The sequence below is a fragment of the Scyliorhinus canicula genome, chromosome 10 (assembly GCF_902713615.1).
Source record: "Scyliorhinus canicula chromosome 10, sScyCan1.1, whole genome shotgun sequence".
Classification (NCBI taxonomy): domain Eukaryota; kingdom Metazoa; phylum Chordata; class Chondrichthyes; order Carcharhiniformes; family Scyliorhinidae; genus Scyliorhinus; species Scyliorhinus canicula.
Genome location: NC_052155.1, coordinates 112,658,601 through 112,680,520, shown reverse-complemented (window position 1 = coordinate 112,680,520; position 21,920 = coordinate 112,658,601). Strand labels below are relative to the sequence as shown.

General features: G+C 42.4%; 1 protein-coding gene across 2 annotated transcripts in view; it reads right to left on the bottom strand.

The window, feature by feature from the left end:
- Positions 1-11,600: 11,600 nt before the first annotated feature.
- xkr9 (XK, Kell blood group complex subunit-related family, member 9) overlaps positions 11,601-21,920 on the bottom strand; it is a 29,231-nt gene continuing 18,911 nt past the window's right edge. For both annotated transcript variants that reach the window (XM_038809590.1, XM_038809591.1), the window contains exons 2-3: positions 19,925-20,112; positions 11,601-14,515 (exon numbers count right to left, since the gene is read on the bottom strand). In XM_038809590.1, coding sequence (XP_038665518.1) covers positions 13,749-14,515; positions 19,925-20,112 — 955 coding nt within the window. In that variant the 3' untranslated portion in view covers positions 11,601-13,748. The remainder of the gene's footprint in view (positions 14,516-19,924; positions 20,113-21,920) is intronic.

Sequence of the window (21,920 nt, the reverse complement as noted above, 5' to 3'; positions counted from 1 at the left end):
GTGAAGATGAAGTTGAAGTGCAATTATCAGAAACGATTTTTGATCAGATGGTTGAAAAAGAACAAGAACAGGTGGAGGATGAGGCGGATATTTTTTACATCAGGAAAATTGGCGGAGTTGGGCTTTTAAAGCAGACCAAGCAGGCCAGCAGCACGGTTCGATTCCCGTACCAGCCTCCCCGGACAGGCGCCGGAATGTGGCGACTAGGGGCTTTTCACAGTAACTTCATTTAAGCCTACTCGTGACAATAAACAATTTTTCATTTTCATTTTTCATTTTTCAAATAAAACAGATTTATCAGAAAGCATACACAGAAGAAGAATCTGAGTGGATACCAGAGTGTTTTTAACGTAAAAATTATGTCTTGATGAGAAAATGGAAATCTTTACATATGCAGGCAGATGAAAAGTGGACAGAAGTTCATCAAGTAGTATTGTTGGTAGGGTATAGAAAGGAGGTGTTGCGAATTGCACACAAAGTACCGGTGGGAGGTCATTTGGGGATAAGAAAAACGCAAGCTAAAATCCAAAAATATTTTTATTGACCTGGACTACATAAAGATGTAGTTAAATTTTGTCAATCATGTCACACATGTCAAGTGATAGGGAACCTCAAGCAGTGATAAAACCAGCGCCCTTAATACCCATTCCAGCATTTGACAAACCTTTCACAAGGGTCCTAATTGATTGCGTAGGACCGCTTCTGAAAACAAAAACTGGGAATCAATATCTTTTGACGATAATGTTTCTACTAGGTTTCCAGAGGCCATTCCAGTGCATAATATTACAGCTAAATAGATTGTGGAGGAGTTATTAAATTCTTTATTAGATATGGACTACCCACAGAACTACAATCGGATCAAGGATCAAATTTTACCTCAAAGTTATTCAAAGAAGTTATAGATAGTTTAGGAATAAAATAATTTAAATCAACTGCGTACCATCCAGAATTGCAGGGAGCTTTAGAAAGGTGGTATCAGACATTAAAGACAATGTTGAGGGCTTATTGTCACAATTATCCAGAGGATTGGGATAAAGGAATTCCATTCGTACTGTTTGCAATTAGGGATGCACCAAAAAGGGCGGCATGTGGTGCAGTGGATAGCAATGGGACTGCGGTGCTGAGGACCTGGGTTCGAATCCCGGCCCTGGGTCACTGTCCGTGTGGAGTTTCCACATTCTCCCCATGCCTGCGTGGGCTTCACCCCCACAACCCAAAGATGTGAAGGTTAGGTGGATTGGCCAGGCTGAATTTCCCCTTAATTGGAAAATAAAATAATTGGTCACTCTAAATTTATATTAAAAAAAGGATGCACCTAATGAGTCAACCAAATTCAGTCCTTTTGAACTAATTTTTGATAATGAGGTAAGAGGACCACTTAAATTGATTAAGGAATAATTGATGAGTGAGAAATCAAAAATTTCATTATTGGATTACGTGTCAAATTTTAGAGAACGATTAAATAGAGCAGGTGAATTGGCTAGACAACATTTAAAAGTTGCACAAAATGTGATGAAACGGGTAGCGGACTAGAAATCCAAAGTTTGTAGTTTTGCCAGTGGAGATAAAGTTTTAGTGTTGTTACCAGTGGTAGGTGAACCTTTAAAAGTAAGGTTTTGTGGACCTTATCAGATTGAAATGAAATTAAGTGAGGTGAATGATGTAGTAAAAACACCAGATAGAAGGAAGACTCACCGAGTGCGTCATGTGAATATGCTTAAAAGTACTTTGAAAGGGAAGGAGAGAAAAAGGAGGAGGTTTTAATGATTCCAACTCAAAATGGCGAACCAAATCCAGATGACGGTGAATTTGACGTACCTCAAATTAAATTGGAAAACGAGGATGTTCTTAAAAATAGGGATAAATAGTTGAATTACCTTCCAGAGGAAAAATGAACTGACCTGAAAGAGTTATTGATATCACGTGGGCAAGTTTGTGGAGATAAATTGGGAAGCACTAAAATGGCTATACATTGTAGATGTAGGAAAGGCTGTTCCGATCAAACAACATCCCTTAACCCTTTAAAAGTGGCACAGGCTAACAAAGAGATTGAGAGTTTGCTTAAAAACGGCATAATTGAAGTGGGTTGCAGTCAATGGAGCTCACCCATAGTGATGGTACCTAAACCAGACGGTACCCAACAGTTGTGTGTGGACTATAGAAAGGTTAATGAAAATGAAAATCGCTTATTGTCACAAGTAGGCTTCAAATGAAGTTACTGTGAAAAGCCCCTAGTCGCCACATTCCGGCACCTGTTCAGGGAGGCTGGTGCGGGAATTGAACCGTGCTGCTGGCCTGCCTTGGCCTGCTTTCAAAGCCAGCGATTTAGCCCTGTGCTTAACCAGTCCCCAGTTACAAGAATGGACTCTTATCCTATCCACGTTTGGAGGATTGCATTGAGAAAGTGGGACCATCAGCTTTTATTTCTAAACTGGATTTACTTAAAGGTTACTGGCAGGTACCTTTATTCAAAAGGGTGAAGGAGATTTCAGCTTTTGTGACTCCAGATAGTATATACCAATTCAAAGTTATGCCATTTGGCATGAAAAACGCCCCAGCCACGTTTCAACGGTTAACTAACAAAGTCATTTCAGGATTATCCAATTGTGCGGTAAACATCGACGATCTGGTAATTTTCAGCCAGACATGGATAGACCATTTAAAACATCTGATGGAGTTATTCGATTGACTTCAGGAGGCGGGTTTGGTGATAAACCTAGCCCAAAGTGAATTTGGAAAAGCCCAAGTCACTTTCCTTGGCCATACAATCGGACAGGGTCAAATAGTCACATGGCCGGGACATTGCCAGGAAGGAGGTTCAGAGCTTCCTGATGGAGCCGGCCCCACATTGTTGGAAGAGGTATTGACGGCAGGGGGAATGGAGAAGGAGGAGATGTCGGCGATATATGGGAGGAACTTTGGAGTGGATAAAGAATCCTTGGAGGGGATTATCGCCTAGTGGAAGGAAGAGTTGGTGAGGTTATGGAAGACGGTCTATGGTGTGAGGGTGCTCAGGAGGGTAAATGCCTCAACCTCGTGTAAGAGGTTGGGGCTGGTATATCTGAAGGTCGTTTAAAGGGTGAATTTCATGAGGGTGAGGATGAGCCGACTCTTTGAGCGGGTGGAGGATGTATGTGAGTGGTGTGGGAGTAACCCTGCAAACCATGTTCACATGTTTTGGACCTGCCCGAAGCTGGAGAAGTATTGGAGGGAGGTTTTTAAGGTCATCTCAGGATTGCACATTGGTTTGCAGCCAGGGCTCCTAGAAGCCATTTTCGGGGTGTCGGACCGGCCCGGGCTGCAGGCGGGTGTCGGGAAGTGTTTTAGCCTTCGCCTCGCTGATTGCCCGGAGGCGGGTCCTGCTGGTGTGGAGGTCAGCTTCTCCGCCCTGTGACTCGGCTTGGTGGGGGGACCTGCTGGAGTTTTTGACCCTCGAGAAAGTGAAGTTTGAACTACGGGAGAGGATGGAAGAGTTCTATAATTCACGGGCATTGTTTATCATGCACTTTCAAGAATTAGATGCCATCAAACATTAGGGAGGGGGCGCTATTGGTGGGGTTGAGTACATTGTTTATGGGATGACTGTTAATTTCCTTTTGGTCTTTTTGTTTTGTTTGATTTGGAATTTATGGGTGATGTTTGGGTTTGTATATTGAAGGGGCCGCTGTTTGGGGATTGATACTGTATTTGTTATTGTCGGTTGTCTTTTGTTGTGTATTTAATGAAAATGAGGAGAATTTAAAAAAAGATTTTTTGAAAAATTGATTGCTTATCATTGTGAAGTTAGATACAGGAACAAGAACAAACCTCATAAGCACCAGTGATATCAAGACTATGCAATTGAAACCAAGAATATTGAACAAACCAGTCTCGGTGAAGGTCTATAATGGTCAGAAAATAGACACATTGGGAATGTGTGAATTGGGCGTACAAGTAAAAAATAAAGTGCACAAATTGAAATTCTCTATAGTGGCTGAAGGTTGTGAATCGTTCTCAGGTCTTAAAGCGTGTGAAGTACGAGAGCTGGTGAGAAGAACGTATAGCACTGACTGCACTGAGCATATGTCGTGGATCAGTGGAGTTCATTGTGCAGGCTTTTCCAGAAATATTCCAGGGTTTTGGTGTTTTACCTTTCACTTAAAAGATTCAATTAAAAAAGGATGCTCAACCAGTGATACGTGCTCTGAGAAGAGTTCCAGCACCATTATGTGACCGTCTAAAGGCAGAATTAGACAGGATGAGACATCTTGGCGTCAAAAGAAAGATTGAAGAGCCAACAGATTGGGTCAATTCGATGGTATGTGTAAAAAAAAGGAACAATGAACTCCGAATATGTATGGATCCCAAAGATTTAAATGCGAATATAAAAAGGGAACACTATCCGATACCTAAAAGAGAGATCACAAGTGAGATGTCTGCTGCAAAATATTTCAGAAAACTTGATGCTTCCTAAGGATTCTGGCAGCTCAAGCTAGATGGAGAAAGTACCAAGTCCTGTATTTCCATCCTCCGTTTGGCAGATATTGCTTTCTTCGTATGCCCTTTGGCATAATCTCAGCGTCAGAAATATTCCACAGAGCAATGGAAAATATTATTGAAGGCATTCAGGGTGTTCGAGCATATGTCAATGACATCATAATTTGAGGTTCCACCCAAGAGAACAACAATGAAAGGCTAAATAGGATATTACAAAATATCAGAAGAAATGGGCCACAACTCAGCTTGGTGTAAAGGAAATAAAATTCCTCGGAGACAGATTATCTGTTCAAGAAATAGAGCCTGATGACATGAAGACACAAGCCATCATAAATATGCCACAACCTACAGATAAAAAGGGAGTACTAAGAGTACTGGGCATGATCAATTTCATTGGAAGGTTCAAACCAAATCTCACAGCAAAGACAGCATGTCTCGGCACTCTACACCAGCATCCCCCATGACGACGGCATTGCTGCAACAGCCTCAGTCCTCAACACCGACAACTGCCAATCTCCAGACGCAATTCTGCAACTCATCCGTTTCATTCTAGACCACAACGTCTTCACCTTCGACAACAAATTCTTCATCCAGACGCACGGAACAGCCATGGGGACCAAATTTGCACCTCAATATGCCAACATCTTCATGCACAAGTTTGAACAGGACTTCCTCACCACACAGGACTTTCAACCGATGCTATACACCAGATACATCGATGACATTTTTTTCCTTTGGACCCACGGCGAGACATCACTGAAACGACTACACGATGACATCAATAAGTTCCATCCCACCATCAAACTCACCATGGACTATTCTCCAAATTCAGTTCCATTCTTGGACACACTCGTCTCCATCAAGGACGGTCACCTCAGCACCTCGCTTTACCGCAAGCCCACAGATAATCTCACGATGCTCCACTTCTCCAGCTTTCACCCGAAACACATTAAAGAAGCCATCCCCTATGGACAAGCCCTTCATATACACAGGATCTGCTCAGACAAGGAGGAGCGCAACAGACACCTACAGATGCTGAAAGATGCCCTCGTACGAACGGGATATGGCGCTCGACTCATTGATCGACAGTTCCACCGCGCCACAGCAAAAAACCGCACCGACCTCCTCAGAAGACAAACACGGGACACCACTGACAGAGTACCCTTCGTCGTCCAGTACTTTCCTGGGGCGGAGAAACTACGACATCTTCTTCGCAGCCTCCAACACATCATCAGCGAGGATGGACATCTTGCCAAGGTCATCCCCACACCCCCACTACTGGCCTTCAAACAACCGCGCAACCTCAAACAAACCATTGTTTGCAGCAAATTACCCAGCCTTCAGAACAGCAACCACAACACCACAAAACCCTGCCAGGGTAATCTCTGCAAGACATGCCAGATCATCGACATGGACACCACCATTACACGTGGAAACACCACCCACCAGGTACGCGGCGCATACTCGTGCGACTCGACCAATGTAGTCTACCTCATACGCTGCAGGAAAGGATGTCCCGAAGCGTGGTACATTGGCGAGACCATGCAGACACTGCGACAACGAATAAACGGGCATCGTGCGACTATCAACAGGCAGGACTGTTCCCTTCCAGTTGGGGAACACTTCAGCAGTCAAGGACATTCAGCCTCTGATCTCCGGGTCAGCATTCTACAAGGAGGCCTTCAGGAGACGCGACAACGCAAAATTGCTGAGCAAAAACTTATAGCTAAGTTCCGCACGCATGAATGCGGACTCAACCGGGATCTGGGATTCATGTCGCATTACATTCGGCCCCCACCAACAAGCCTGGACTTGCAGAGGCCTACCGACTGAACTGGCTTGGGACAATTCACACCTCTTTAACCTGGAGTTACCTCTCTCTCTGCATCTTTGATGATTTGATTGCCTGCAGGTGCTCGCATTCCGGGGCATCTCTGACTGTGTCTATATAAACATTTCTGGAACAAGCCTTTCCATTCACCTGAAGAAGGAGCCGTGCTCCGAAAGCTCGTGTTTGAAACAAACCTGTTGGACTTTAACCTGGTGTTGTAAGACTTCTTACTGAGCATGTCTTAAAGCAGTGTTCTTCAAACTTTTTTTTCCGGGGACCCATTTTTACTAACCGGCCAACCTTTGGGACCCAACCCGGCCGACCGGGTTTTTATTCATTCATTTCATTTTTTTTACAAGTTCGGGGGGGGTTTTATTCATTTTTTTCATTTATTTTATTAATTTTGTTTTTTTTACAAGTTCGGGAGGTTTTATTCATTTTTTTCATTTATTTTAATAATTTCTTTTTTTTTTACAAGTTCGGGGGGGGGGGGTTTTATTCATTTTTTTTCATTTATTTTATTCTTTTTTTTTACAAGTTCAGGGGGGTTTTATTCATTTTTTCATTTATTTTACTCATTTTATTTTATTTTTACAAGTTCGGGGGGAGGTTATTTGATAAAACATTACAGGAAAAAAAATTCAGAACTTTGGACAGATGGAGACTCCATACTTTCCGACACCGGAAGGCTTCACCGTCGGTCGCGTAGGTTGGCCGGCATGGGTCGCGAAGGTCGGCCGGGTTCGGTCCCGAAGGTTGGCCATTTGGTAAAAATGGGTCCCTGGATAAAAAGTTTGAAGAACACTGGTCTAGGTGCTGTATTGCTGCAACTAAGAAAATGGTGGTGATTGGGAACCAGTAGCACATGCTTCAAGATGTATGACAGAATCTGAGTGTTGTAATGCCCAAATAGAAAAAGAGTGTTTCGGGCTAGTGAATGATTTGGAGAAATTCCATAGCTACATATATGGTCTGCCTACGTTCATTGTCGAGACAGATCATAGACCGCTGGTTGCAATAATCAAGAAGAATCTCAATGAGATGTCTCCTCATATTCAACGTCTAATGATGAAGCTTCAGAGATATGACTTTGAATTAATCTATACACCTGGCAAGCATATTGTGGTAGTGGATGCATTGTCTAGAGAGCTACAACAGAACAAGATGATTACTCCACTGGAGAGGATGTGCAGGTTCATGTAGATATGATTATGGAAACACGACCAGTGTCGGATGCAAAGTCAAAACTGATTGTTGAAGAAACAGAGAAGGATGAAGTATTACAAATGGTGATACATAATCTCAACAATGGATGGCTGAAAGGTTCATGTTCTAAATATCATCACAAACGATCAGAGCTAAGTGCAGCAAATGGTTTGTTACTGAGGCAAGAGAGAATCGTAATTCCACAGGCTCTGCGCAAGGAGTTGCTCCAAAAGATTCATGAGGGTCACTTTGGAATCGAGAAATGCAAGCGAAGAGCACAAAACACTGGATATTGGTCAGGAATAAACAAAGGCACACAGAACATGGTGGACAAGCAAATGAACCAATGAAAATAGGTGAAATTGTGTCAGTTCCTTGGCAAAAGGTTGGGGTAAACTCATTCTACTTTGATGGTAAAGAATATTTGATAGTGCTAGATTATTACTCAAATTATCCAGAAATAGCACAATTATCGAGCTCAACAACAAATTATGTAATCATGCATGCAAAAGCAATGTTTGCACGGCATGGAATACCTGAGTTAGTAATGAGTGATAATGGACCATGCTTTAACAGTAAAGAATGGCAGGAATTTGCACGGCAATATGATTTTAAGCATGTCACGTCAAGCCCATTATACCTGCTATCAAATGGCAAAGTAGAAAAGGAGGTTCAAATAGTCAAGCAGTTACTGAAGAAGGCTATGGACAGTAAAGATGATCCATATTTAGCACTGCTAAGTTAACAAACATCTCCATTAAGTTGAAGTTTATTGCCAGCAGCAATGTTGATGAATCGGAAACTATGAACAACTCTGCCATGCCACACCAAGCAAAGGCTGACTGAGAAGATAAGGGATCAAATGGAATCTCAGAAGAGGAAACAAAAGGAATATTATGACAAGTCTACCAGGAGTCTGAAACCTTTGAATCCAAATGACATGGTGAGAGTGGAGGATCCTGATGGCTGGTCAAAACATGCTAAGATATTGCATAAAACAGGTCCAAGGTCCCATTCTGTGATAACTAAGCAAGGACAGGTTTTAAGGAGGAACAGACAAGCACTCCTAAAAGTGAAACAACCTGTTGCTGAACAGCAAGGCGAGGATGTATATGAAAGTTCACATTCATCGAAACCGACACAAGCAGTGAACGAGTTAAATGTCAATACACAGAAGGATGTTCAGACCAATGATACAATCACAGTAGATGTACCAACAGAAGTTCAGAACTATCACACAGATTCACCAGATTTACCAAAGTTGAGACGATCAACGAGAAACAGAAAGAAACCGGAACGGTTGGATCTGTGAATGGACAATATAATTGTACATAATGTAAAATACATTGTTATGCATATCATATGTAAAATTTACTGAAATATTATATGTTTTCTTCAAACTCTCAAGGAAAGGGGATGTAATGATATGCATTAACAATTGTACGTGTAAATATATATAGCCTCCGACCAGTAGGTGTCAGGCAAGAAGTAGCACGTGACTCTATAGCCTGGGGGGAGTCTTGAGGAGAAACCATCCTGCTCAATCGGGTTTGTATTCGTTCCAGTTTTACAGCATTAGTTTCCTAATCAGTTTTTAATACTATAATATATTTTTTTTAATATAAATTTGGAGTACCGAATTCTTTTTTATGAATTAAGGGACAGTTTAGCGTGGCCACCTACCTTGCACATCTTTTTGGGTTGTGGGGGTGAGACTCATGCAGACACAGGGGAAATGTGAAAACTCCACATGGACAGTGACCCAGGGCCGGGTTTGCATCCAGGTCCTTGGAGCCGTGAGGCAGCAATGCTAACCACTGCACCACCATGCCGCCCACTGTGATAAAATTAACTATCTTGAACTAGATATACTTTGGTACACCGACTCAGTAATTGTCTCTGTAGGGGCAGCAGGGTAGCATGGTGGTTAGCATAAATGCTTCACAGCTCCAGGGTCTCAGGTTCGATTCCCGGCTGGGTCACTGTCTGTGTGGAGTCTGCACGTCCTCCCCCTGTGTGCGTGGGTTTCCTCCGGGTGCTCCGGTTTCCTCCCACAGTCCAAAGATGTGCGGGTTAGGTGGATTGGCCATGCTAAATTGCCCGTAGTGTCCTAATAAAAGTAGGGTTAAGGGGGAGGTTGTTGGGTTACGGGTATAGGGTGGATACGTGGGTTTGAGTAGGGTGATCATGGCTCGGCACAACATTGAGGGCCGAAGGGCCTGTTCTGTGCTGTACTGTTCTATGTTCTATGTTCTAAGAATGTAACACTGACTACATGTCCTCACCCGACTGTAACCCTGACTACACCTCCACACCCGACTGTCACCCTGACTACACCTCCACACTCGACTGTCACCCTGACTACACCTCCACACCCGACTGTCACCCTGACTACACCTCCACACTCGACTGTCACCCTGACTACACCTCCACACCCGACTGTCACCCTGACCACCCCCTCACCCGACTGTCACCCTGACTACACCCCCTCACCCGACTGTCACCCTGACTACACCCCCTCACCCGACTGTCGCCCTGATCACCCCCTCACCCGTCTGTCACCCTGACTACACCTTCACACCCGACTGTCACCCTGACTACACCTCCACACCCGACCGTCACCCTGACTACACCTCCTCACCCAACTGTCACCACCCTCACTACACCCCCTCACCCGACTGTCACCCTGACTACACCTCCTCATCCGACTGTCACTCTGACTACACCTTCTCATCTGACTGTCACCACCCTCACTACACCCCCTCACCCGACTGTCACCACCCTGACTACATCTCCTCACCTGACTGCCACCCTGACTACACCTCTTCAGCAGACTGTCTCCCTGACTACACCGCCTCATCCTGCTTTGTGTAAGGGCTCCATTCCATTCTCCCAGTTTTACTGTCTCTGCCCAGTCAGTTCTGGTTATGCTAACTTCCACAATGACACTTCCAACTTGTCTTCCAATTTCTTCAACCAAGGATCGCCCCACACTGTCATTGACACAGGGCCCTCAACTGTGTCATATCCATCTAATCTCTTCCCTTCCCTTTCAGAACCGGGATAGGGTTCCCGTTGTCCTCACTTTCCAACCCACCGGCCTCCCTATTCAAAGGCTATTCTTCATCATTTCCACCAACTCTGGTAAGATAGCACGTCAAACACTCTCCTGTCAGCATTCTGAAGCGACCGTTCCCTCCTCGACACCCAGCTGCACTCCTCCATCATCCCCAACGCCTCACCCCCTTTCCCATACCATTATCCCATCCAATCACAAGATATGTAACACTTGCCCTTTATCTCCTCCATCCTCACTGTCCAAGACCCCAAATACATCTCCCAAGTGAAGCAGTGATTTGCTTGTACTTCTTTCAATTTGTTCATTGTATTTGATGCTCACATTGCAATCTCTCCACATTGGGGAGGGCAAATATAGACGGAATGACCTCTTTGGAGACCACTGCCATTCAGTCTGCAAGCATGACTCTGACCTTCTATGTCGCTTGCCATTTCAATTCCCTACCTTGCTTTCACGCTCAGAATTCTGTCCTGGGCCAGATGCGATGTTCCAGTGAAGCCCAATTCAAGCTTGAGAGACAGAACCTCATCTTCTGATTGGGCACTCTACAGCCTTCCGGACTCAACATTGAGTTCAACAGATCATTAACTCTGACCAGCATTTTGTATTTGTTCCTCCACTCATTATCTTGTTCTCTGGGTCATCACTTTGCTCCTTTACAACTACCAATCCCGTTCTCTTTGCCTTTGTCCCATGATACCTTTGTAATGTACTCTCTTCTGTCCTGTAACCTACCCCTGAACTTCCCTTTTGCTCCACCTTACCCTCTCCCTTTTTAACAGCATAAAACCCATCACATTTCTGCCTCTCTTCAATTCTGAAGAAGAGTCAAATTGGACACAAAATGTTAACTTTTTCTCTTGCCACAGATGCTGCAAACCTGATGGGTTTTCCCAGCACTTCTGTTTTTATTACATTCAGTGACTTCCGTTCCAAAAGGAGTCACCTGCCCAAAGGAAATCAGAATTGCCAGAATTAAAAAGAAACATACTTTATTCACAACAATAACAGAAATAACATGCTGGCAAGAGAATAAGTACAAACAAATTCAAAGATCAGATGGCCTCAGAGATTCCAGTTCGGAAATCCATATCACAGTTGTACATACTGGTGAAGTAATGTTGCATGCTTCAGAATCAGGATGTTTAATTGTTGTGGACATTGGGAGAGGGATTTTCTCGACAAAGGTACATTTTTCCTTGTCTGAGTTTGACTTGAGTAGTCACTAAATTGCTTAGCAATCAGCTGTAGCTCACTGGAATCAAGGATGCCTCTAAGTCGAGAATGTGCTTTCCAGTTTTACACCTGGGCACATAACCTTGGTTGGCACACCAGTACAGTAGAGAGCGGTGCCAATCCTTGGATGAGATGTCAAATCCAGCCTCTGGTTTCCCTCTCAGATGAATATGAACATGGCACTATTCAAAGAACATCTGAGGAATTCCCCTGCTATCTTGGTTAAGAATTATCACTCAACCAACATCATTAAAACATATTGCCTGGTCATTTATCTCAATGTTGTCTGTGAGACCTTGCTGTGTGCAAACTAGCTACGGCATTTCCCAACATTATTGCAAGAAGATGCTTCAAATGTGCTTCATTGGTGAGGCCATGAAAGGCGGTATGAAAATGCAACTTCTCTCTCTCATTGTTCTTACTGTGTCTGTAGCAGCAAGATGTCATTAGAAGTCTCCTCTTGTTATCAGCCCAGCCCACTATCATAAATCTAAGTTTGTTTTGTTTATTTGGTAATTACCAAGGCTAGAGACTTTTGAACTTCCAAATGGTTCCTATTAATATTTGATGGAATTATTGCGAGAAGTTGATAAACTGTTTGGACATTCCTCGCCCAGATGTTCTGATGAATATATTATGTGAATATTGGTGATCTTTACACTGGCATAAAGTACATAGTTCATAATTTGCTAAGTTTGTCCTCTTTATATGACATGCAACTTCTTGAAGTTTATTTATAGATCTGGCTTAATTCTTTTAGCACCCTATAGTAAAAATTATTATGTTAAGGCATGCAGAAACTGAAAGTTTTATGTGAATATGAAACCACTGAATTGATTTTGCCAGGAACTTTTGTTTTTCAAAAACAGAAAGAACTACCATATCAGTTACTAAGGATAAATTACCTATTAAAGATGTCTCTATGGGTACATTTGAATTTGGATTTGATTTATTGTCACGTGTAATGAGGTACAATGAAAAGCATTGTTCTGTACAATCCAGACAGATCATTCCATACATGAAAAACATAGGACATACATAAATACACAATATAAATACATAGACCTTGGGTGAGCATACGGAGTGTAGAACTATTCAGTAGAGAAGATATCTGAACAGATCAGTTCAGTCCATAAGAGGGTCATTCAGGATTCTGGTAATAGCTGTTTTTGAACTTGTTTGTGCGTGTTCTCAGACTTTTGTATCTCCTGCCCGATTGAAGAGGTTGGAAGAGAGAATAACCCAAGTGGGAGGGATCTTTGATTATGCTGCCCGCTTTCCCAAGAGAGCTGGAGGTGTAGTTAACATTCACTGAACATTAGGGCACCATCTATTTAGCTGTAGCTAAATGTATTTATTGTTTTAATCTATAAATTCAGATTTAAAATATGGCAGTGGAAATTGTTGATAGCAAAGCACAAGGATGTGTGCAACCAATTATATATATATTACCCCAAATTGCCTTTACACGTGCTTTTTATTTATTCATGGGTTGGGAACAACCCTGTCACATCATTCAGCAATGTTACCAAGTATTTTTGAAGTATAGTGACCATCGTTCAGCCAAATAGTACAATGATTTTGCTTACATGTGATTCCATGAGATGAGGGGAGTGATTATTTATGTTGTTTCTGTGTTAGCTGAGGAACGAGAAACATTACTCACTGCTGCCAGGTAAACTCCCTATTATTTTCTGAATGGTGTCACGGAATATTTAATGTACACCTCGATGGCAGGAGGCTTCATTTTAACAACTCGCCAATCATCAATTCTAGATTGTAAGTATAAATATAGCTTTCAGACCGGAAAGAACAACATCCACCAGTTATGAGAGCTGCTGTGAAACTTGAGAGAAAATGGATCCGTTCAAGTCCAAAAGGTGTTCAAATAAAATCCGCTTGTGCCCCATTCTCATTTAATTAAAATGTTAAACAACTGGTTATTCTACTGTTTCCTATTCTAGGATGAGGGACCGGTGAGTGAATCATGCTGCTGTTTTCATTTATGTTGTTAAGTCTCACTGCTGGAATTTCAGGCCGAACTCCATCAACTTCATCAGGAACCCTTTGAGAATTATCAACTTCATCAGAAAACCTTTCAGAATGATTAGAGTCTTCATCAGTTGCAGCTTCTGAATAAACGTGAGGATGGAAACATTTGTAGAACAGCAAAAGACAGCCAATCCCTATAATAAATGATAGCCCTACAGTTATGCTGATGGGCAGATCATATCCTCTGTCACGCGGAAAGCCTTTCAGAAACCAGTATAAGAGAAGTATTGCGGTAGTTTCAACGGTTCTAAATAAATAATAGAAAGTCATTACTACTCTTGTATTCTGACCTTTTATATTGAAAAAGGTGAAAAGCAAGATGATGCCGACTACTATCCTGTAAATAATTTCTTGACAGTTAGATTTACAAAATGTGGTCTTTTGCATCAAGACACAGATAAACATGATTAGCCACAAAACAACCAGGTAAGCAACAGCAATCAAGGGATGCAGAATAACCAGTAGGATTATGCTCAAAATCCTGGCACCAAGTGTTAACAGCTTGTAAGAAAAGTACGTCACATAAGGGAATCCACAAGTTACTCTCTGTTGAGTGAACAAAGATTTCTTTAGTGCCGCATAGTAATCCAAAGTAGCCCATGAAATGCTCATGCAAGATGCAATCACAGAACCATCTGCAATAGAAAAGTAACACGATATGTTGATAAAATTCAGTGTCCTTCATTACTTTATAGTATTAATAAACAGCAATATTGAGCACTTTAGAACTTGTCTATCATTGCAACATCAGGGTCAATCCCAAAAGATACAAAATGCTTCCAATCATATTATTATTATTTATGGTAGTTTTATTCCAGGCCGCTAAAGTGATTTTTGACACTCTATGAACCATCTTTGTCATGTTGTGTGTGGTCTAGTCATAACTTCACTACCAGGATGTAACATAGCTGTAAATTGAGTGGGGAATGGTATAATTTTAATGTTAATAATTTTTAGTGTTCCTACATTACACTTCAAAAGTACATCATTGACTGTAAAGTGCTTTGAATATCCAGTGAAAAACACTAAATAAAGTCTTTCTATCTTTAGCACAGCCACTATGAGCTGGGACAACGTCTCCAGTGTAACTTGCTTTCACGCCAGGCATTAGCTGTGGAAATATCACAGCGACGATAGTGGAGTTTTATCCCTTTGCTCTTAGCTCTCAATGAACTGAATTGGACACATGCATGAACGTGTCCTAGAAATATAGAAACATAGAAATTAGGAGCAGAATAGGCCCAACGGCCCTTAAGCCATTCCTTATGAACATGGCTGATCCTCTACCTCAACACTATATTCCCGTGCTCTCCCCATCTTTGATACCTTTAAAGCCTAGAAATCTATTTCCTTGTTCTTAAATATATTCAGTGTCTTGGCCTCCACAGTCTTCTGTGGTCAAGAATTCCACAGGTTTACCATCTTCTGAGTGAGGAACGTTCTCCTCACCTCAGTCCTAAATAGCCTACCCCAAATCCTGAGATTGTGACCCCTTGTTTTACACCCCCCAACCAGAGGGAAGAACATCCCTGCATATCGGCCATCATTTTATACATTTCAATGAGATTCTCTCTCATTCTTCTAAATTCCAGTGACTACAGCCCTAGTCAACCCAAATGACAGCCCTGTCATCCCAGGAATCAGTCTGGTGAGCCTTCACTGCACTCCGTCAATGGCAAGTATACACTTTCTTAGATAAGGAGACCAAAACTGCACACAATACTCCAGGTGTGGTCTCTCACCAAGGCCAGTACAGCTGCAGTAAGATATTCTTGCTTCTGTACTCAAGTCCGCTTGCAATGAAGGCCTTCCTAACTGCTCACTGTACTTGCATGCTTGCTTTCAGCGACTTGTGTACCAGGACACTCATGTCCCTTTGTACATTATGTTCCCACACCCTGTGTGAGTGCGCGGTTGATTCTAGCCCCACAGGCCCCAGAATCCCAACTCAAGTGAATTAACCAATAATTCAGATAAAACTCTCGAAATCTTTGAACATTGCAATAATCTAGTCATCTGGTTTGTAATCCGAAACAGGATTATTGTGTATTTATAACAGAAATAAAGATGAAATATGAGTATATGGAATAACGGCAAGTCTACTACTACACCCCCCCCCCCCCCCCCCATTAACTGTCCCACGTTCTACCCATACACACACAGAAACACACAGATGGGTGGAAAGGGATGAAAATAATACGGGTTAAGGGAAAAAGATAAACGTCTTTGCTTCAGTTGATGATTTCTTCAGTGTACCTTCTTCCCAGTATAGGTGTCATTTAAAGTCTCTAATTTTGCAGCCCGCACTGGTATTCCTGCAATTTTTAAAACATTGAACCTTTTTTAAACATTCCCCGGAGGGACAGAGACTTTGTTTCCTCAGAATTTGCATCCGCTCATGGGTTCTCCGCCTGGCGCTGTTTTCAGCAATCAAACACTCATAGGCTTGTTCGAGAGAAAGAGTTGGCTGGATCGTTTCATGCAGTGGGTTAGCAATCGCTTTTTCTGGAGGGAACTTAGCTGGGTCTTACACCTCTGCTGCCAGAATTCAAACTCAAAAGAAAAAATGGAACCGCATGTCTCTGAAGAACATTCCAGAAAGACAATATCCAATCACTACCCATGACCGGGCTAAATACAGCCTCTTTGGCTCATTCATTGGCCACCAGCCAAGTCAGTCAACCTGAGAAATCACTGATCTCAGTCAAATCATTCTGGATTCTGATTGTTTGAATTAAAGACAGCACAACCCGCTGGAATCTGCTGGTTGAAATTCCAGACAGCTCCACGCAGACTGCTTTGTCTTAGGGTCCAGTCAATCTTCAGTTTAAACCACCCAAGGCATCTTCTCGAATTAAAAGCAAAGTCCGCATTAAAGGCACAGGCCCCTTAATTGTCCATGGACAAAAATTGCTTAATAAAAATAAAAATAAAAGAAAGGAGAAAACATGAATAAACAAGGTTACAGAAGGATCCTTACAATCAACATTTCAACAATCTCTCACCATTTCAATAATATTCTGCCATTCTGTTTCTCCATCTGTAGTGGATAGTTTCACATTTATCCACATTATACTTCATATGCCACGTATTTGCCCACTTACTCAACTTATCTCAATCACCTTGAAGCCTCTTAGCATCCTCCTCACTGCTCATGTTTCCACTATGTGAAAATATGACATTTGGTTCCCTCATCCAAATCATTGATGTGTGTTGTGGATGTCTAGGGCCCACTCACTGGTCCTTGCAGGACCCCACTAGTCACAGGCTGCCACTTTGAAAAATACCTATTTATTCCTACTCTTTTTTCCAGTCTGCTGGCCAATTCTCAATCCATGCCGATATATTACCCCTAATCCCATGTACTTTAATTTTGCACACTAACCTCTTACGTGAGACTTTATCAAAAGCTTTCAGAAAATCCAAATTCACCACTTCCACTAGTTCACCCTGAGCTATTCTACTAGTTACATCCTCAAAACACTCCAGATTTGTCAAACATAATTTCCCTTTCATAAATCCATGTTGACTTTGTCTATTTTCTAAGTGTCCTGTTATTGCATCCTTTATAATGGACTTTAGCATTTTGCACCCTAACTTCTTATGTGGGACTTTATCAAAAGCTTTCTGAAAATCCAAATACACCAGATCCACTGGTTCACCAGTGGAGAATAAAATATTCCAGTTGTCAGACAGAACAGGAATTTGCTCTAAACAGTTTGCTGAATTGAAAGTGAGGAAGTCACCAGACCCAGGTGACTTGTACTCGGGGCTGTTGAAAGAGGTCAGGGAAGAGATTGCAGAGGCCATGGTCACAATTATCATTAGTTATGTCGACACACAGTGAAACTGCAGAATTGCTTGTTTAATATGTTTATTCAGGAGGGGAGACAGGGATAAACAAATAGTCATAAACCAGTTAGTCTAGATCCAGTTAAATGTAGAATTCGGATAGCCATAGCAAAGAGATGGCATTGACAAAATGGGCCAAATTACATCCACCTGTACAGTTGTCTGGTTCTAAATGGGCGAAATCCAATTGGAAATTTGAGCATGAATCATAAACTCTCCATCCAGTTACAAAGCAGTGAATGAAGCAGGAAGCTTCTGCTTGAAGTTGTGTAAAAAAAAATATCAGTTTGACATTCACACAGTTTTCTGCTGTTATGTACAGTACATTACACTGAGTGAGGTAAGCACCCATATGAAATGGTGTATATGGTTGCAAGGGAATGAGCTTTATAGAAAAGTTAATTTAAAGAACCTAGTCAGAGGTCAAAGCCAATGATTTTTAGAGCATTTTATTTGCTTATTTTTCTGCTGTCATTTAGGCAGTGTAGCAATTGCTGTATTGCTGCTATTTCCCCACAGTTCCAATAATATCACAATAGGTTTCTCAATGGGAGAAGAGGGCGGTCGATGAAAGGACACTTAACTCTTGAACCAGCAACACCTTGAAGAAGCTGCCAGGTCCCCTGATGCTTAGGAAACCCGGCTGGCAACAGTTAAATTTCAATTAAGCTTGCTGCCTCATTATCATATTTAAAGTTCCAGACCTCCTCTGCGGTCAGGTTGTAAAGAGAAGTGCTTTGTCCGTATGCTGGTATCTCATACCCGCATCTTCAGATGGAGGTGTTCCAAGAGATCACAAATTTTGGGGCAGCAGGGTAGCATGGTGGTTAGCATAAATGCTTCACAGCTCCAGGGTCCCAGGTTCGATTCCCGGCTGGGTCACTGTCTGTGTGGAGTCTGCACGTCCTCCCCCTGTGTGCGTGGGTTTCCTCCGGGTGCTCCGGTTTCCTCCCACAGTCCAAAGATGTGCGGGTTAGGTGGATTGGCCATGCTAAATTGCCCGTAGTGTCCTAATAAAAGTAAGGTTAAGGGGGGGTTGTTGGGTTACGGGTATAGGGTGGATACGTGGGTTTGAGTAGGGTGATCATGGCTCGGCACAACATTGAGGGCCGAAGGGCCTGTTCTGTACTGTTCTATGTTCTATGTTCTCTGGTAACCTTGTTGGAAAGCTTCATAGTCCTCAATTCATAGGGAGAGAAGCAGCACCTGGAGTAAATATAGGATAGTGAGGCCGAAGTTACTGTGACAACGTCTGGACCCCATTAACATGGGAGCTCAGCCCTCCGACCTCACCTCCCAAGATGCCTGTAACATCTATGGTGGTTTGTTTCTAAACTCGAATGGAAGATTAGCAGACACCCCAAAGAAATGGTGTACAGGTAATTTCATTAATTTCTCCAGAGTTTGAACAAATATTGAGCCAACATTATGATGGGAGATCAGTAAATCCCAGTGGAAATTCAACCATGGCAACAGGAAAACCATGGCTGGTCCTTTTGGGACATTAAATGAGGACTGTGAGATCGCACACAATTTTTGAAATGTAATAAAATAGGTATTAAACTCACAAAAATATACCCTAAAGAAACCATAAACCGAATTCTTCAAACAACTATGTTTAGGAGTAAATTTTTAACTGAAAAGAAAAATAGTGGATTTGGATTGGGAGGCCTGGGGATGGTGGTGGTTAAAGTCTCAGGAATTCGTTTCTCCGCCCAAACCTGTCCATTTCTAGCTTTAACTGAGGCCAGACGTTGGCCCGATGAGAAATCCGATCCACCGAGGAGGTCTGGAACTTTATATATGATAATGAGGCAGCAAACCTCATTGAAATTTAACTGTTGCCAGCCGGGTTTCCTAAGCATCAGGGGACCTAGCAGCTTCTTCAAGGTCTTACTGGTTCAAGAATCAAGTGCCCCTCTTTGGTCAGCCACCCTCCAATCATGGCCCATCAGTTGACACTCCCGCCTCATTCCCACTCACATTATCATCTGTTACTGCGATTGCCACTGACTGGCTTCCTGCCTGACTAAAGGCCCAGCTATCAAACATGCTGCACCTCTGAGCAGCGAACCTAACACTAATTTCAGAGAAACACTGTGGAGTTAAAACTCCTTGCAGATCAGGTCAGTAAAATTTCTGCCTCTGGGGCCAGTGACATTATAAGTAAAAGCAATATCAAATAAACTTACACTGAATATAATCTCGGTCAGCAGACACCAGGAGGATGAACGTCTGAAGAAGAAGTTGAGGTATGGTTTCCAAAAATGCCTCAAACAATCGTAACATGCTCAAGTCTGTTACTTCATAAATGACAGCCATGTGAGTATCTTCTTGCTTAAATGCTGCTTTGTATCCTGTCACAAGTGCTTTTATGAACCTTTAAAAGAGAAAAATGCTTTTGGAAGTAAAGGCAACATAGACCCACGTCATATTAACTACTTTAAACATAACTGCCATATTGTTTTCTGATCAAAAGCAAATAAGAAGCATCAGAGCAACAGGAAAACCATGGCTGGTCCTTTTGGGACATTAAATGAGGACTGTGAGATCGCACACAGAGCAGAGAAACTTGATTTAGAATCACTGAGAAGTGCCCAATCCATTTACTATAACCCAGTATTGCTTCGCTGGAACACACTTCACGTTTTCAAGAAACCATTTCAATTATTCTTCATTGTGCTACAATTTTACATATTGCACTGTTACTCTACTTCTGTACCAACAACAATATGCAGTGGAATTGTCGTCATTATGAACATAAGAACATAAGAACTAGGAGCAGGAGTAGGCCATCTGGCCCCTCGAGCCTGCTCCGCCATTCAATTAGATCATGGCTGATCTTTTGTGGACTCAGCTCCACTTTCCGGCCCGAACACCATAACCCTTAATCCCTTTATTCTTCAAAAAACTATCTATCTTTACCTTAAAAACATGTAATGAAGGAGCCTCAACTGCTTCACTGGGCAAGGAATTCCATAGATTCACAACCCTTTGGGTGAAGAAGTTCCTCCTAAACTCAGTCCTAAATCTACTTCCCCTTATTTTGAGGCTATGTCCCCTAGTTCTGCTGTCACCCGCCAGTGGAAACAACCTGCCCGCATCTATTCCCTTCATAATTTTAAATGTTTCTATAAGATCCCCCCTCATCCTTCTAAATTCCAACGAGCACAGTCCCAGTCTACTCAACCTCTCCTCATAATCCAATCCCTTCAGGTCTGGGATTAACCTAGTGAATCTCCTCTGCACACCCTCCAGCGCCAGTACATCCTTTCTCAAGTAAGGAGACCAAAACTGAACACAATACTCCAGGTGTGGCCGCACTAACACCGTATACAATTGCAACATAACATGTAGCTCAGAACAGCATTGTCAGCAATCCAAGCATTAGTTACAGTTGAACACATATTCTGAACAGATTGTGTTGGCACGCAGAAGGAGGATTGCATTTATGAACATTTATCATATATCAGTGAATACATTTTGACAAATATACAGAATTCTTTCTGGTAGTAGGTGCACCTTGAGTATTAGATACTTGAGTTACACCTAGTCCTTCTTTACCTAATTGGCAGATCAAATATTTCTGAAGTTTAATAGGAGATTAATTGTGCAATTGAGTTGCCTACTATGAACATACCACTCCGCCTCTTGAGGTCAACTGGAACAGTGGGACAGGACCATCCTAACCTGCAAAGTAATTGATATTTCCTCACCACACAGATGTTGACGCATCAGCGAGAGTGACTTCCAGAGCAGGAGACAATGGGATTGTTGAGGAGGACTGAAGGGCAGAATGGTTATGGAGCACCAGCAGCAGGTTGGGCTGAGCGGTGCGTGTTGTGACGCCAGGCAAGCCAGACTAGTGGCTTGGTGCCACAAGGATGTTTAAAAGGCATAATCAGTAATGGAGTCATTGGTGCCAAAAAGGTAGTGTTAACTCCCTTGGACTGAGCTCCTGCTCTTCTTGGCTGTAAAATAACAGTGGTGGCCATTGCTAAATTGCTGTAGAATCCAGAGTGGAGCTGGCTGGATTCCCAGGATGCAATGCAGTGATAAGGTTTTTTTTCCCGACTGTAAGTTCAATGTGAAGGGCAGGGCAAAGCCTTATAGAGCTGAAAACTAAGACATTTGAGCAATTTGGAGAAAATTGTCAGGATACCGGAAAACTTAGTGAAAAACTGAGAC